We start from the raw sequence: 16,573 nt of genomic DNA, 5'->3' as shown, positions 1-16,573 counted from the left end.
GTGGCGATTGAGAGCAGCTTATCCTAGACTAGCGCCTGTCACAGCACATGTGCGGAACTTAACACTCAGAAGATTCCCTTCGTAGACATTAGCCCGGCGTCGAGCGCCACTCTATCCGTGGGTATTCCCCGATCATGGAATAACCCTTTCCAAACGATTTCCATTGCAAAGATGATATAGTCTTTCTTATCCCCGTAGTTTCGATCGTTAGCAATTGCACTACTCAGATACTCATCGGAGGTGGAACATCCTACGCACGAACGCGGCGTACTCACGGCATCTGCCACGCAGACGATGTTGCCTTATCTTTGTAGGTTTCAAACCGTGGAGTCAGACGCACTCTACTCGACAGCCCTCCGATCGTTTTCCGGTCCTTTTGTATCCCTCTGGCTGTCAACACTAGGCTTTTTCTGCCCGTCGGATGCCATGTCAAGAGCAGCTTATCCTGAACACGCGCCTGTCACGGCACACATTCTACTCTGCTCCCCGTCGATGGAGTCATCTTACAACGTTGACGGACTGCATTTGACTCCAGCTCCTCTGCAGGACAGTCATGATCTGGGTGAACCCATCGCTGACCACATGCCAAGTTTTGGAGTCCGAACACATCCTCTGCACCACGTTGGACCGGCAAACCTCGGACAGGCAAACACCACATATTCTGGTGTTTCTTCTTCGTCACACCAATCTGGGCAATATGGCGAAGCCACATGTCCAAACCGGCAGTGGTACTTTATGAAGCATCCATGACCAGTAAGGAATTGCGTCATGTGGAAGTCCACTTCACCGTCTCTTCTTCCGTTCCAGCTACCGATGTGAAGGATCAGACCACCTGGGTCCTCCTTCCTCTCGCTGAGCTGTTCCACAGCTGCTGCCAGTTGGACATCGAGTCCTCATTGGCGAGATCTCGTACGTTGGGCGCGTCTTCATTGTCGTAACGTAACAATAGACAACCTCCTCTAACAAAATCAAGATGGGCATTACGCCCGCCTTTACGCAGGCGGTATCCACTGATAACTCCCAGGATCGCTGCTTAACGCTGCTAAGTCTCTGCACGTTACACTGTCTTCCTAGAGCCTGCTTCCAGGCCGCCGCTTCATACCGCAAGATCGATTTGGTAACGCTTGACAGTATCCTCCTCTTGCTACTTCAGATTGCCGAGGAGCTCGACATCATCCGTGTGAGCGGGGCCGTGGTCATTTCCACTCTCTTACACACGTAATCGACATGACTCGTGAAGCTGAGTCTGTCATCGATCATCACCCCACTTGCGCGTTTGGACACGATATCACACGGTCCAACTGCTATGGTACCTGTTTGGGATGATATCAGGTTCGTGATCAGCACCATCTCGGTTTTGTGGTGGGCTAGATGCAGACACTTGGAGTATTTTCAGCTCAACTGCATGGATAGCTACTTTGGTAAGTAGCTGTACCTTCTCTGTCGAGGAGCCTCTCGCCAAGAGGACTACATCATCCGCAAATCCTAAGAGTTCAGCTCCCCATGGGAGACTCATTCGTAGGAGCTCGTCATATGTGATGTTCCACAAGTCCGTGCCAAGTGTTGACCCCTATGGCCTCTTGTGCCTGTATGCCCTCACCGGTAATATGCTGTAGTTGACCACAAGTTTATAAAGATATGCCAGGACCCTAATTTGGATGATCACTGAGAACTGACGCTGCTGAAGGCGTTCTTCACGTCCAGAGTGACAATCGCGCAAAAGCGGAGCCTTTAACTCTTCGTTAGCCTTCCTCTGTCTGTCAGCTATCTCAATGACAGAGCGTATGGCGTCTACGGTGCTGCGTCCTCTACGGAAACCAAATTGTTTCTCCGAGAGTCCGCTCTCACTTTCAGTATACCTCTGGAGTCGGTTTTTAACCATCTTCTTTAGGACCTTACCCAGGAAACACCCATTCCGTCACAAATCGTTGCAACGATGTCCGGAAAATTTCGGGAAACTTCCTGATCGTGTCCTTCACTGTGACGTTCGGAATGTCGTCCGGTCCGGAGGCCTTCCTTAGTTGGAGGGACTCGGCGATTTCGCGAAGTTCATCCAACTTAATCGTTTCCTCTATGCTGGTGTCCCAGCCGCGTGGAACTGTTGGCCAGCGGGTAACATCGTGCCGTGGGAACAGCTCGTCGATGATCACTTCCAAGTTGTCTTTGCACATTTAAGGCGGCGCCTCTTTTCGTTTTGGCGATGACAATCAGATAGGCATCGCCCTATGGGGACAGTAGTTGGCATCTCGGCATAGTTGGGTGGGCCGCAGAGGGCCGAGGGCGCGACCATCGTTAGTTTTTCCACGAACAGGTTGTCCAAGTTCCTCTCCCAATTCAACACCTCGACAAAGACTTCTGGTCGTTGCGTTGTCTTTCAGAGGCGTTGACATGTCCTAGACTCTTGACTCTCGTCTACCTGTCCACGTACTTGGGCTCAAACGACAGCGGATCGCTATGCGTATGCCTCGCTACCATCCAATCGCACACCAACCCTGGGCTACCGAAGGTGACATCTATGATTGACTCGTTCCCGTTCCTGTGGTAGGTCCTGGTCTTCCCTAACGTTCGCCAGGTCTACATTCAGCCTTGCCAGGGCTTCTAGCAGAATTTGACCTCTGGGGTTTGTGAGACGGCTACCCAATCCTTCGGTCCACGCGTTAAAGTCGCCAGCTATAACAATAGGGCTTTTCCCCGTAAACACCTCTACAATCTTGTCAACCATAGTGCCGAACCTCTCCAAGAACAATCTTGGAAGAGCATAGCAGCTACAGAAGTAGACCCCGTTTACTTTATCTATCGCCATGCCTTCGTTTTCAGGCGCCACCACCTCTTGTATGGGAAAGCTACCTGTTACCCATATCACGGAATGCCATCCGAAGCTCTACGACATGGGTCTAGCGTGACTCCAACTTCTACTGTCATCTGCCAATACAGCTGATGTGCTGTGTAGCAGTCGTTGAGGTTGAGTTGGACGATCTCTATGCTCTTGGCGTCCGGGGAAGTACTGCCTGCGCCTTCTTATAGGCGGGGTACCTGGGGTTACCAGCAGCGTGGTCTACAGCGCAGACCGTTTTCAGTAAGGAGCTGAGTCATGAAGATGTCAACAGAGATGTACTCACCTAATCCAATTCCGAGCGTTTCGAATCATAATATTGACTACTGTAAGTTAGCCATTGAGACTTGCCTAGCGTATTATTGCACTTAATCTTATTGTTGTAGCGATTGATATCTCCCGGTATCCGACGATAACTCACAGGGTCATCAGCCTTTCCACACTTCTGAATCCCTGCAGACTACACTACTTGAACAAGTTTGCTTGCCAAGTCTTCGATCTGTATCTCAAAGTTGACGAGTCAACCTTGGAGTACTTGGTATGACCCGGATTTTAATTTCAACCTGAAACTCTTCCAGAGATAGATGGGTGTTTGACTAAAGGCTGTCAAAAGTCGATTTTTTACACAAATTTGGCCAAAACTTCCTTCAATGACTTTTAGGGATGATCGATTACCAATACCCTTTATTTCAGCATCTCCAACTATAATCGCTTCAGAGACAAGTAAAAAAGTTAAATATACCATTTTGTGTGAAGTTTATTCCTAACTGCTTGCAGAGAGTGATGGGCGCAGTGTTATTAGTGTTATTTGGGCGCAGTGTGGAGCTAGAACTCGTTACGATTTTTTTAAGCCAAATTTTTAAATTTCCTAGTTTTTGCTTGATGTTTCATAAAATCCCCTACTTGTCTAATTTGAAAAAAAGGTTAAAGGCTGCTAAAATTACAAATCATTTCCTCAGAATAGTACAATCATCATGATGGTCGACCCGCGTTGTGGTCAAACAGCAGGAAACAGTCCCCCTTATTCTGCGCCGCGCGTGAGGTGACGACAGTCGAGTCGAGTCGGAGTCACGTGAGTCTTGTCACCTTATTCACGAAGCCGATGTGACAGAGCATACGATTTGTCACTCAAGATGACTACTAGATTAGGATAAGAACTAAAAAAGTTCATTCTAAAAGACGTTTCTCACCTAAAGCGACTACTGGAATCGGGTAACTCGACTACCGTCACCTCACGCGCGGCGCAGAATAAGGGGGAGTATCTCCGATCTCTAATCCATTACAAGTGGAAAACCAACTGTCTTCCTTCCGAGTTAAGCTTCAAACTGGACCCAGCAAAGTTGTAACCGTTTCGATTCCGACTCTCCACATGGACCAAATTGCTTGCACTGTTGACTAAAGTTGTGGTTGAAATTTAATTTAAACTTGTTCTATAGGGAAGGTGGTGTTTTTTTTCGGTGAGAGTAAATTGAATTTAATTCGCCTATATTTGATTGTTGTTCCAATGATATTTCGAATTAGATACTTGATTTAAGTCAAATTTTTTTCAAATAATTTTTTTTTGTTGAGGTAAACTAAGAATTTTTTCTAGCAGTGCCTCAATCGTCTTACCCTCAAACAAATTACATTTCCGAACAGTTTCAACTTTGGAAACCGAGAACTACTGATCTGACGGATGATGGAAGATGCATCCTTGAATCTAGAAACAGCCCCAATTCCGAAAGAGGAACGACCAACCCGGATTGGTTTCTCGTGTGGCAAGAGGGTGTATGCATGCCCATCAAATGATTCGTTGCAGTCATAAAACCACACTTATCGATCGATCTCCCTCTGCATCCGGTCTGGTCTAGTTTGTGGGTGGGTCCTTGATGATGGATTCCTCCATCCTTCTCGACGAGTTCCCGAGAGGATTTAGGGAATAGTTCCTTCTGCATCATGATGTGAAGCAGAAGCAACAAACATTTTGTTGTACTCCCGTTTGTTTCAAGTGTTGTTTGGAATGGTTCCGCTTTACCCGGGTGGAAATTCGCTTCCGGATGCTGAAACTTTACGATTTTAGATTTCCGGGAGGGCTCTCGGGAAAAGTTATTTTATGGATAAATATCGTGAACTGTTTTCTCAGAAAAGTTATACTAAAATCATTGTTAAACGACTGTTTTTCTTCTTCCACAACCAACAGCAATTTGGAACCATACTGGATGTGGAAATTATCTTTAACGAACGGGGCAGCAAGGTAAGTGCTTTTCGAACCTTTTAAACGACAATTTTGCCAAATAGAGTTTTAGTTTGTTTTGAGATCAAAATTAGGGATTCAATCATTATTCCTTCAGAATTTTCCAAGAACAATCAAGGAGATAGGCCGTTGCATTTTTAATATTTTCTTAAATATAAAACTGGTTTACAAAAAAACAAGTTATTTTGCAACGTTTCGATTTTTGTTTCTCCGGTCTTCCTCAGCCTATTCGGCGCAGTTCAGCAATGTTTCGAAACTGTGATTTCCTCCTACTAATTAGGGCTTTCCGTTTAGCGGTAGGAGAAAAAGTTCAACAACCATTCATCAGAAGGCCAAGAACAACAAGCAGAAAGCAGTCCTCGATGATTAAAACAGTCCATTCAACGGTGGAAAATTAATTAAAAACGTTTCAATTCCAATTTAGTTGCCTGCTCTGTTGCACGGAGAAAAATCGCCTTCGGGGGGATTTGTGCAAAAGTGTGCACCCTCACACACACACATGCTTACCAATCACAAAAGGTGAGCTTGAGAGCAAAGCTTCTCTGAGTCTCCCTCTCGGACTGGTTACTGTGTAATTATGATGCTGTGTATTGCTTTAGCACTCTGGAATGGTTCTTTTTATTCCTGGGTCCTGTATTTGTTGTTAGCTGAACCCGTGCCGCGGTAATTGGTGAACAGGAAACTCAATTAAACCATCCTTCCTTCCTTCATGGTAAAGACGACCGAACAATAAGAACGGTTTTCAGGTGGGCGAGCGAAATCTATTAAGGCTGATGGTGCGCAGATGGTTGTTGGACTTTTTCCTGTCAATCAGAGAAAAAGAGTTAGCGATGTGTTCAGTTTTCCAGGAGATCCCAAAATACAAAAAATAAACCATTTTTCCTCAGCTCAGCTAGCTTTAAGAGTACAACCTGAATCATACATAGACCTACCGATATCGATTTAATTGATAAGAAATGATATAAAATTACGCTTGAAAACAATTGCAATCAAAAAATATTATCCTTTTTTGTTGATGGATTCCTTCCTTAACATGTTACTTTTGTTGTTCACAATACTTTTCTGTTCCTATGATAAGAATTAAAAACAAAAACGCAGGATAAAACACTCTGAAACATTATTTTCCGTTTTGCGAATTTCTTCTTCCCTCTTCTTTGTCTGTATCTTTTTCTCAACTCTTATCATCTTTTCTCTAACCTACACTTTTCTCATGTTTAAAAGACTGTAAACATAAAATGTTCATATTTCATCACCGCCTTAGGTTTATTTTCTTCAATCCTGCTCCTTTTAATGAAAGGTTTGGTTTGAGTTTCATATAATGCTTTGATGAACACACTCTAGTAGCAGTACACTAGCTCTCACCTCCGACAACAACAACACACACACACATTCGTTTGTACATGTTTACCAAATAAATAGGTTTTTAATTATGAATCGTTGCTTTTGAAGTTATTGGAAATTTGGGTTGAATTTCTTATTCAATCGTTCTCAATTTTTTTTTCTATCCATCATCCTTAAGGAAAAACTTACCTTGTAATGTGGTTTTATGAATTACTTTGTGTTTTTAATCTAGGGGAAGAAAACGATACAAAGCAAATGGAAATTAATTTTTATTTCAGCTATTAAAACTCAAAGTTATTCTTCGAGTCGTTTAACGATCAAATTGTATTTCAAGGGGCAAGCTAAAAATAGATGAATTCTGTTTGGACTGTTATTCAGTCCCAGCAATTTCCAGCGAATGATGAGCATTCGTCTCGGTCTTACAAGGAAAGAAAAGTGTAGTATTTCCAACAACAACCCATTTATATTCAATCATATTTCTGACTGATTCTCGACAAACTATAAATATTTAGCTTTCGACTATTTATATATGATTATCTGTCTGTGTTTGTGCAATCAATAATACATATAATACATTCAACTATATGTATATGATCGATTTTATGCATGCAACAATAAATAAAATATGTTCAACTATAATCGTATGATTGATTCTCTCCATTCAACTATAAGTATAGTACATTCAACTATAAGGGTATAGTTGATTTATCAATAGATATGATAAATTCAATTATATTTTTTTGATTGATTTCATGGGGCCAACTATAAATATTGTAGATTCAACTGTAAGGGTATAGTTGATGTAACTGTCGATATGATAGATTCAATTATTTTTTTATGATTGTTTTCCTGATTTCGCGACTGATTATGAATCTTTTTAAAGTCAATTTTTAATTAAAATATTTGGTCACACATCAGGGTTTATTTTCATGATTCTTCAGGTGTGACAAGATGTCGTGGAAAAGGACATGAGTAAAGTTTTTTGGCCTGAGTCTCATTTTAAGAATCTTCCAGAAATTGATGCATATCTGACTAGGAAGCTGTGTAAATATTATTTTCATTGTATTCAATTCAGCCTCATATGAGGATATAAGAAAAAAAAATTACCGTTTGACCTAAACTTTAGTCAAAACAGCTCTCAAAGATTAATTCAATTTTCACTGTGAATCTTTCAATTTTGACTTTGTCTTTGTCATTTTGTCATCTTGCTACATGAGGAAAAATTGGTAAAATAAATTCTAGTTTAAGGCTATCTAGAAATATTAGATTGTATTATAAGATAAATCGAAAATACTCGATTACCTTTCGGAACAAACTTTAACCGAAATTGCTTCCAGAGATTTATGCAAATTAATTTGACATGGAATTTGTCCTAAGTTCATTTTTCCGTAAGTTCATATTCAGCAAATCTTGTTTAAATGGTTTCGTTTCTACCTCATCTAAAGCTATCAAAGTGGATAAAAAGACAAAACTTATATACACGATAACCTTTTGGCCTCAACTTCAGTCAAACAGCTTCCAGGGATTAATACAAACTTGACTAGGATTCAGTTCAAGGTCCATTTTGACTAAAGTTTCCTCATTGATCTGAGATCATTGATCAATGATTTTTTAAATAATTTCTGCGTCATTTAAGTTTCGTAGAGTCGACGAAAAGAAAAATCAAACACACACAATTTCCGTTAGGACTAAACTTTTGTCCAAACTCTTTCCAGAGATTGATACAAATTTATTAGAAAACTGTCCAAAATTTATTTATATTGAGTCTTCCTACAACATTTAAAAACATGGCTGAGCATTTTTTTGCTCACGTCCTATTCGATGGGCAAAAGTTAAGTGTTTCTTAAAGATGTTAGAATGGATTCAGAGACAAATAAAGTATTCAAGATTACCTTTTGGACTAAATTTAGGTCCCAACAGTTTCCAGAGATTGATGAAAATATGACTGGAAATCTGTTTATATTTACGTATGTTTCGTCATTCATTTACCTTTAAAAGTATACCTGAACCAATTTTAAAACGATTTATGATTAATAGGCTTTATTCTAGCGTCCACTTATATATGAGAATGGATTAACAGACAAATCAAATTTACACCCTTTTGTTGCCCTTCGGACTAAACTTTAGTCCAAACTGCTTCCAGAGATTGATGCAAGTTTGACCCGCATTCTGTCAAATTTCCATATACATAATCGAAGCTGTAAAATCCATCAACCATGAAACATCTTTAATGTGCGATGTATAGTAAAAAAAAAAATTTCAGCTTTCTGTTTAATCCTGGAATCTTGAGATGAATTTAGATACTATTGAACAAGTCAAAATAACCGATTGGGCTAAACTTCAGTCCTGATTGTTTCCAGAGAGTAATGAAAGTTGCATAAAGATTTTTTTTTTTTGTTAATAGAGAATCAATAGACAATACTTAAAGATGGTATTTTGAAAGTTTATAAGGGAATATTACAAAATGTTTAAAACCATTTTGAGCTTAGGTTTTAGAATGAGTGTGACACTTGTATCCAGCCGTAGGGTAAGTTTTTTCCTCAGTAAAAGCTTTTTGCCATAGCAGCTCGTCTTGAACACCAAACGTTCGAAATTGGCATTGCTTTTCGGCTTACTTCATTGATCGTGTGCACAAAACTGTGTGTACTTTCTTAAGTGTAGGTATATAGGTATCTACAACGCTAGTGAGAGCATATTTTTATTCTTCTTTACGCGGTACTTTTATGCTACTTTTACTTTAGACAACAACACCGAGCAGAAGGTAGTACCATCGAATTTGTTGTTTACATTCGATAAAGTTTTAATCATCTTTCGTAAACAGATTTGCAGCTTCCTTCGCGGCAGAGTAGCTACGATGTTAAACGAACAAAAAGAAAGGGAGATTTCATAAGAAGAAACGCTCTTTCCTTCGGTGAAATTTTTAACGCTTTGTCTGAAAGGTGATTTTTTTACAATTTTCCCTAAGGCAGTTTCTGTGTTCAGGTTTTTGAAAAATCACGAAAACTCACGAAAAACGAGGTCTCAGATCTAGCGCGTGTCTTTCAATGGTGGTTGCCCCTTAAGAAAGACAAAAACCGGGCAGGAGTTTCTTTATTTAACTTTTTGTACGCTTTCGCCGCTTCCTGTAGTAAGTGGCAAAAGGCAATGTACGTGACTTCCAGTACACTTCCCCCCCTCCCCCCTCCCAAAAAAAAAACGAAAAGTATTCGCCCATAATTGGAAAGTATCTGGCAAGTATTAATTTGCCGGTGGGATATGACTTTGTGCGCGTATAGGCTCTTTCTCGCATATTACTTATTTATGCGGGAGCTTTGCTCCAAACTCATACAGATTAGGGCCTTCCGGATTATTAGCGTGGTGAGTGATGAGCTTCGCCCAAAAAGTTTTAATCCGCTGCCAACCGGTTATGGGGCATTACTGAGTATCTTTCTGATGCCTTTTTTGCACATTTATTTCGGCTTGGAAATGTCTTCCATGATTGGCGTCGTGATTAAGCCTTCGGAAGTTGGAAATTTGTTTCTTTTTCTGGAGCGACCTTTCTGTCGTTCTCAACAATTCGGAACCCATGGAATCATGTCAACATTTGAAAACTTTGTTTATAATCAACGAATTCGCGCAGTATTCACACAAATTGATCGGCCGATAACAGCACTGGCGATGAAGCGAATTAATCTTAAATTAATTATATCTCGTGTTCCGCTATCGGCAAACCTAAAGTTATTCAATAAATAAAGATAAATTAGAAAACTTTTTCCTTCCGGCGGTCAGTCGCTCGCTCATATCCGGCACCCACAACAATGGGGCAAGTTCCGTTCCAAAATGCGCTTAAAAATCCTCGGAAATTTGTGAAAAGAAATTCCGGAACCGGAAGTCGCGCACGCCAGGAAACGAGAAACATCAAACTCCGAAAAATCAAGCTCCGTCGATAAAGTTTTCGGTTGCGCAAAACTTTTGCTGCTCCCACGATAACGAGGAGCACGTTTCAGTTACGGATTGGCAGAAAAGCTGCTGCTGTTCCGATTGATGCGAAAACCTTCCGGAATTCCCGGAAAGCTCCTGGCGAAGTCCGAACCAGGAGGGCAACACAAATTTGAATAATCGCACCCGAGAAACGTGGTCTTTGATTTTCTTTTTTTCTTTTTTTTTTCGTCGAAGCCGGAGCCAAGGTTGCAGTCAAGGAAAAGTTGGCAAAATCAAAGTCCAGGAAAGTTTTCACTCCTCAGTTCTTCTTTTCTCCGGTAGTTGAAAAAGTGGTCGTTTTTCCACCAGGATAGGGTGGAAATTAACCTTGTAAATCAAATAAATTTATTCGAGAAGCAAGAGGACCTTGCCGGTAATTTTTTTTTCTCTTTTCGTTTTTTTTTCTGGGGAGAATCCTGAGAAAATGCACGGAAAAGTGGTTTTTGTTCATTGTTTGCTGAGTTCATTCGTGGTATCCAATTTGTGACACTTTCAGAGCTGAGGTAATTCTTTAAGAAACTTTCCCAAGATATTAACTGTAAAAGCACGAGAGTGATTCTACAACAATAATTTCAAATTCCAAATGATCCAATTTCATCTAAAATTTGAATTCTATTCTCAATCCGATCTAAATTTGGTTTGCATTCAGTTTGACATGTATTGTCCGAAAAAGTATTTAAATTTAAAATTTGAATCAAATCTAATGTAGATCTGATTCAAATCAAGTTTAGATCTCATTCGGTACAAATTATAATCAGATTCGGTCCAAAACAAGAGCTAAATCAGATATGAAGTTTCTGGAATCTAGCTCTGATTCTAATCTGCCTTGTTCTGAATAAGTTTTGAACTTTGATTGAATGAGGTCTAAAACGGGTTAGAATCGAATATTAATTTCTAAACCAAATCATAATTATAACTTGATTTTCAAACTGATTTGAATCTGACCTCGATCTGAGCTGAATCTGATTGTGATCTAAATGTTATTTTACCTGAGTGTAATTCGAATCTGGTCTGAAATTGATCTGAATCAGATCGTCTCTGATTTGAATCAAATCTAAACATGATCTGGACCAGCATTCAATAAGATTTTATGTGTAATGGGTCCAAAGAGAATCCAAATCTGATTTAATGGTTTTAGATCTGTTTAAGTTTTTTTTAGATCTGTTTCAAATTATTCCTTAAAACAATGACAAATTAAGATCACAATACCAGAAATTTCAAAAATTGGGAATTTTTACAAATTATTGCAAAATTATTCTGGTGACTAAAATGATTAGAATGCCAAAAATGGCAAGAATGGAGAACAAAATTAGACAAAATAAGCAAGAATGACAAAGAGGAGGAACAAAATTAAAAATCATTGCTACCTTAGGCAAGAAAGGTGAAGAATGCAAAAATGACAGAAATGTTCCAAGAAAAGTAACAGAAAAGACAAAAATACCAAATTGGCTATAGTGATAAAATTGAGAAAACGAAAAAAAAACGAAAATGTCAAAAAAAATTGATAAATATGACAAAGTTTACTGAAAAGGGTCAAAATGAGCAGAAAGGCAAAACAAAATGATCGAAAAGGAAAAAAAAAGTAGCAAAAACCAACAAGAACAAAACTGGCAAGAAAGACAAAAATTGACAAACGTTAAAAATGAAAAAAAGTAAAAAAAAATGAGAAATTGAATGAAATCGCAAAAAATCCAAAAATATCCTCTCTGATCTGAATAAATAAGATTTGATGTGTAATGAATCTGGAGAGAATCCAAATCTGATTTAATGATTTTAGATCTGTTAAAAAAATTAGATCTGTTTCATAGTATTAATTCAAAAATTGACCAATTCAGAACACAATACCAGAATTAAATAAAAATAAGCAATTTTTTACAAATTGATTACAGTGTACTGAAATTATTAGAATGCAAAAAATGGCAAGAATGGAAAATTGATAAAAATGATCGAAGTGACAAAATTATTTAAAACAAAAAGACAAAGCGGAATAAAATTTAAAAATACATTACAAAGATTGGAAGAGAGGTAAATTGCAAAAATGGCAAAATCGACAAAAATGCCTAAAATGACAAAAATGCCTAAAATGACAAAAGTTGCAGAAGGGACAATAATTCCCTAATGGCCGAAGTGACAAAAATAACAAAATTGATCGAAATGGCAAAAACAAAAAAAAAATAACATTAAAAATTCACAAAATGGCAAAAAATGACAAAATAACAAAAATTGTTAAAAATGATTAAAAATGCATAACAAAATTACCGAAAACGAAAAAAAGTAGCAAAAATTGCAACGTACCAACAAGTACCAAACTGGCAAGAAAGTCAAAATTGACAAATTTTATAATAACACAAAAATAACCTCTCTGATCTGAATCAAATCTAAACATGATCTGGACCAGCATTCAATAAGATTTGATATGCCATGGATCTAAAGAGAATTTAAATCTGATTTAATCATTTTAGATCTGTTTAAGCCTGTTTTAGATCTGTTTCAAATTTTTAATTCAAACAATGACCAATTTAGACCACATTATCAGAAATTTATTTATTTTGGATTTCTGAACGAGCAAGAAAAGTCCTTTGCAGTATCATAGATAATATTTGTGACTTGTGAGGTTCGAAAATCAAATTTTCTAATGCACTGTTAACGAACATTCTCTCAAAAACTTTTTCAATGGTCTTTTTCATTTTTGACAGTGAAGAGAAAATATACAGTAGATGATTAAAACAAAAGTGGAATGAAAAAAACTAAGTAGAATGCTGTACATGCTAAAAGCAGGCCCTTAAAAGTCTTCAATGGAAATTTTGATTACTTGGGTTCTTGTTCAAATCTGTGCACTGAGATTGATTTGAATCTTCAAGTGTTCTCCACTAAATTTTTAACACCTTTTCTAGTATTGAAAATCAAATAGAGAAACTTTCCCCAAATATTGATAAATTTTCCTTCCAAATTGCCCCCTTCCTGGGTGATTGCTCCATCATAAAACGAACTTAAAGTTAAAAACTTTCCGCCTCTTTCTGACTTCTGGTTGCTCAAAACCTGAGCCAGAGAGTCAAAGCTAGAAACAAAAAAAAATAAACCGGACGTCCGTCACATGGCTCGGGTTCGGTATGACCGGGGCTTTGATTATTTATTAAGCCATCAACTGACACTTCACCGGGGTATCTTTCTCCATTTTGTCAACACATTGTCGTCAGCTTTGTCGTGTAGAAGAGCAGCAAGACGACGACCAAGTCGGGTTGAACATAAAACTTTCTTGAAACAAACTATGCTGATGGGTGAATAAAAAGGGCGCACACCCCCTCCTTCTTTCCACTTTTCGATCATCGGTGCTGTCATCATAGGAAGGAAAGTGTTTCTTCATACAAGAACCATCATGAAAGTTGTGGGGTTTGAGGTTAGGATCGGAAGTGGTCCCCCAGCTGAAGAAGAGGTAACGAAAGATGATGTCTTTAATGAAGAATGGAATTTTATGTTGCTGGGGCTTCTTTCGTTACAGCTGGCCGAGAAATGAAAAAGCGTATCTCGACTTGCCGCAATAGATGATACTGTATGATGTTATCGAAGCAAAAGTTGGGCCTTTTTGCAGATGAATAAGGTTGATTGGAGCAACAGCAGCAAGAAGAAGCTGCTGATAGAATTCATTGTCTTTTCCTGGTGCGTCTGAAAGGCGTGTAGACGTCAAGTTATTATGATGACATCAAATGTTCTATTAATCTTTCCCGGGGCCTGATCCCGGGCTTGGAAGATGAGTATCGAGTGTCCTAGACGGTTCACTCTTTGGAATTGTGACAAGCCGACTTGGAATTTCAAAGACGAGTTATTAATGAATCAACGGACAACTTATTCAGCTTCTGATTATGAGCGGAAATCGAGAAACGGAACGATGAGTAACCTAGATTCGTTGGAATTAAAAATAGGTCAGCTTTCAGCTTAAAATATCTATCTCAAAGACTTATTTGACAGTGGATTTCGAATCTTAGCTTCAATTTCGTATCTTATATATTCTGTTGGGAATTAATGTATACTAAATAATAAATTAAGCAGCCAATCACCCGGTGGATCTCACATCTGCACTTCTGTCTGTGTACAGACAGTACAGTCTTATGAGATAGACAGGCAGCCTGAATTAGATTAGGAAATATCAATTTTCTAGCTGATTGACCAAGAATGCCCTGGAGGGAGACATTCAGCCGTTGGCCTTGCATCATCATCAGTTTCTGTCTGTTTCTGATTCGAAGATACTACTGAGAAGATCTACAGCTGTACAGATGCAAGAAGCTGTACATCTCTCATTGATGGTTGTTGATTGCCAGTACTTTAGTCTGATTAGAAATGCAAAAGATTATAATTCACAGAATGGAGGTCTTCCATTGGATGAGTCGCACGGGCCATGATAGTCGAAGATAAATTTTGAAAACAAAATGTGTGTCTGTATGAAATATGAATCTTGGACTAAATAAGGAGCAAGGATGCCAGAAAAATCTATAATTTCACAGAATTTGGAGCAAATTTTCATCACAGAATCTGTGTCACAGAACACTGAATTTTAGAAATAATTACATTTTTCTCACAATTTTAAAATTTTTAACGTAATTTTCAAAATTCAATTTTTTATGTCATTATAATAGATTGCATAATTATCTTGAATGGGAAAAATATGATAAAGTTTTTAATTTTAATTGATTTTTTGAATAAAATTAATGGAACAATCATCACAGAAAACCGTTACAGAATTTTTGGGTAAAATCACAGAAAGTCGTTTTTTTTCGTCATAATACAGATTATTTTCAGCAACCTTGCTAAGGAGTGTATTCGAAAAAAAATGCAACATAACTTCTGGATGAATAGATGGCAATTGATGAAATTTTCAGTGAAACCACCTAGTAATGCAATGATTACATGTGTACATTTTCATGATGATATGGTCAGTGGTTTTAAAGATACCGTTTAATAAAGAAGTGCATTATTTTTGGGCGTGACGTGCGCCATGTATAATGAATTTTATCCCTTTTCAAAATCGATGCTTTTTTGAATGTTGACTTTGAATTTGAAGTCAACGATCGCATTTGGTGAGAGTCTTCTTTGGATATTTTGCTATGAGTTGTATCAAAAGTTATGTAACGCTGACTAATTTGCAGCTTTCATGATCGTCAGCCACCAGAAGTACTAGACATTAATTTTTCATTTTTTTTTCTTCTTGTTTATCTCTGAAACATCGATGCGAGACTTGTCAACGAAAAATTTCTGGTGATAGATCTGCCAGGTGCCCGCTAAAATGTTCGTTTTACAGTCTTTTAAGATTTTTTTTTTTAAATATCTTCCCGCTAACGATGCAATAATTTTGCGCACGATTTAACCACCGTATTTTGCTTATTTTTCTGGTGGGCCGCATTGAGTCAGACCTGTTTATTAGTCAGCTAAACGGGCTAGACAGAAAAATTAACTTTTTTACCATTTATCCTATCGAAAGTTATTGATTGCGCTTTTTTTTAACTTTTGACATCCCTAACCTCTTTAGAATCAATCATCTGCCTCTTTATTCAAATTTTTGATCACTGTAAGATCCTCTAGATTTTATTATACGATTTACCATAAGAACTTTGTTGGAATTTTTTTTATTTCCAGCTGTTTTGAGGGACTTTCCTGGATTTTTCATTGAGTTTCTTTATTGGGCGATATCTCAAAAAACCACTCGACATATTCTCACAAAAATTAGCACATGTAAACATAACATTACTAGGTAGTTTCTCTGAAAATTTTAACTCATGCATTCAAAAGTTACTAACAAAATAAAGTGTTGCATTTTTTCGAATACACTCCGTACTTTTCCACATTTGGAATAGAATGTAAATTTTCCTAATCTCTAAGATGGGGTCAGTTAGCTCAAACAGCAGCACGTCTTCTGAAGTGTGGGTAATGTGGCTAATTTGGCTTAGATTCAATTCAGGTTCAGATCAGATTTAGATCATATTGGGATTTTAATTAAATCATATTTAGATTATATTAAGATTTGATTCAAATCAATTTTAGATCAGTTTCGAATCAGGACAGATAGCATTCAGATCAGGGTTCTGAAAATCAATCAAAACAAACACTCAGGATGCGTTTCCTGTTGGAAACATTCTGATAGTATAATGGGATAGCGCCTCTCGCAACTGCTTCGCCTGGCTGGTATGCAATCTCGATCAGCGCTCCTATCAGCT

At 38.3% G+C, this 16,573-nt stretch overlaps 1 protein-coding gene across 14 annotated transcripts in view; it reads left to right on the top strand.

Annotated features, from left to right (window-relative positions):
• Positions 1 to 16,573, top strand: part of LOC129757919 (sex determination protein fox-1-like) — a 680,148-nt gene that overhangs the window by 546,293 nt on the left and 117,282 nt on the right. For all 14 annotated transcript variants that reach the window (XM_055755313.1, XM_055755318.1, XM_055755316.1 and 11 more), the window contains one exon: positions 5,013 to 5,066. In XM_055755313.1, the coding sequence (XP_055611288.1) occupies positions 5,013 to 5,066 (54 nt within the window). The remainder of the gene's footprint in view (positions 1 to 5,012; positions 5,067 to 16,573) is intronic.

Source organism: Uranotaenia lowii, chromosome 3 (genome assembly GCF_029784155.1).
Source record: "Uranotaenia lowii strain MFRU-FL chromosome 3, ASM2978415v1, whole genome shotgun sequence".
Lineage (NCBI taxonomy): Eukaryota > Metazoa > Arthropoda > Insecta > Diptera > Culicidae > Uranotaenia > Uranotaenia lowii.
The sequence above is the reverse complement of the archived record's forward strand: the minus strand, read 5'-3'. Positions and strand labels throughout refer to the sequence as shown.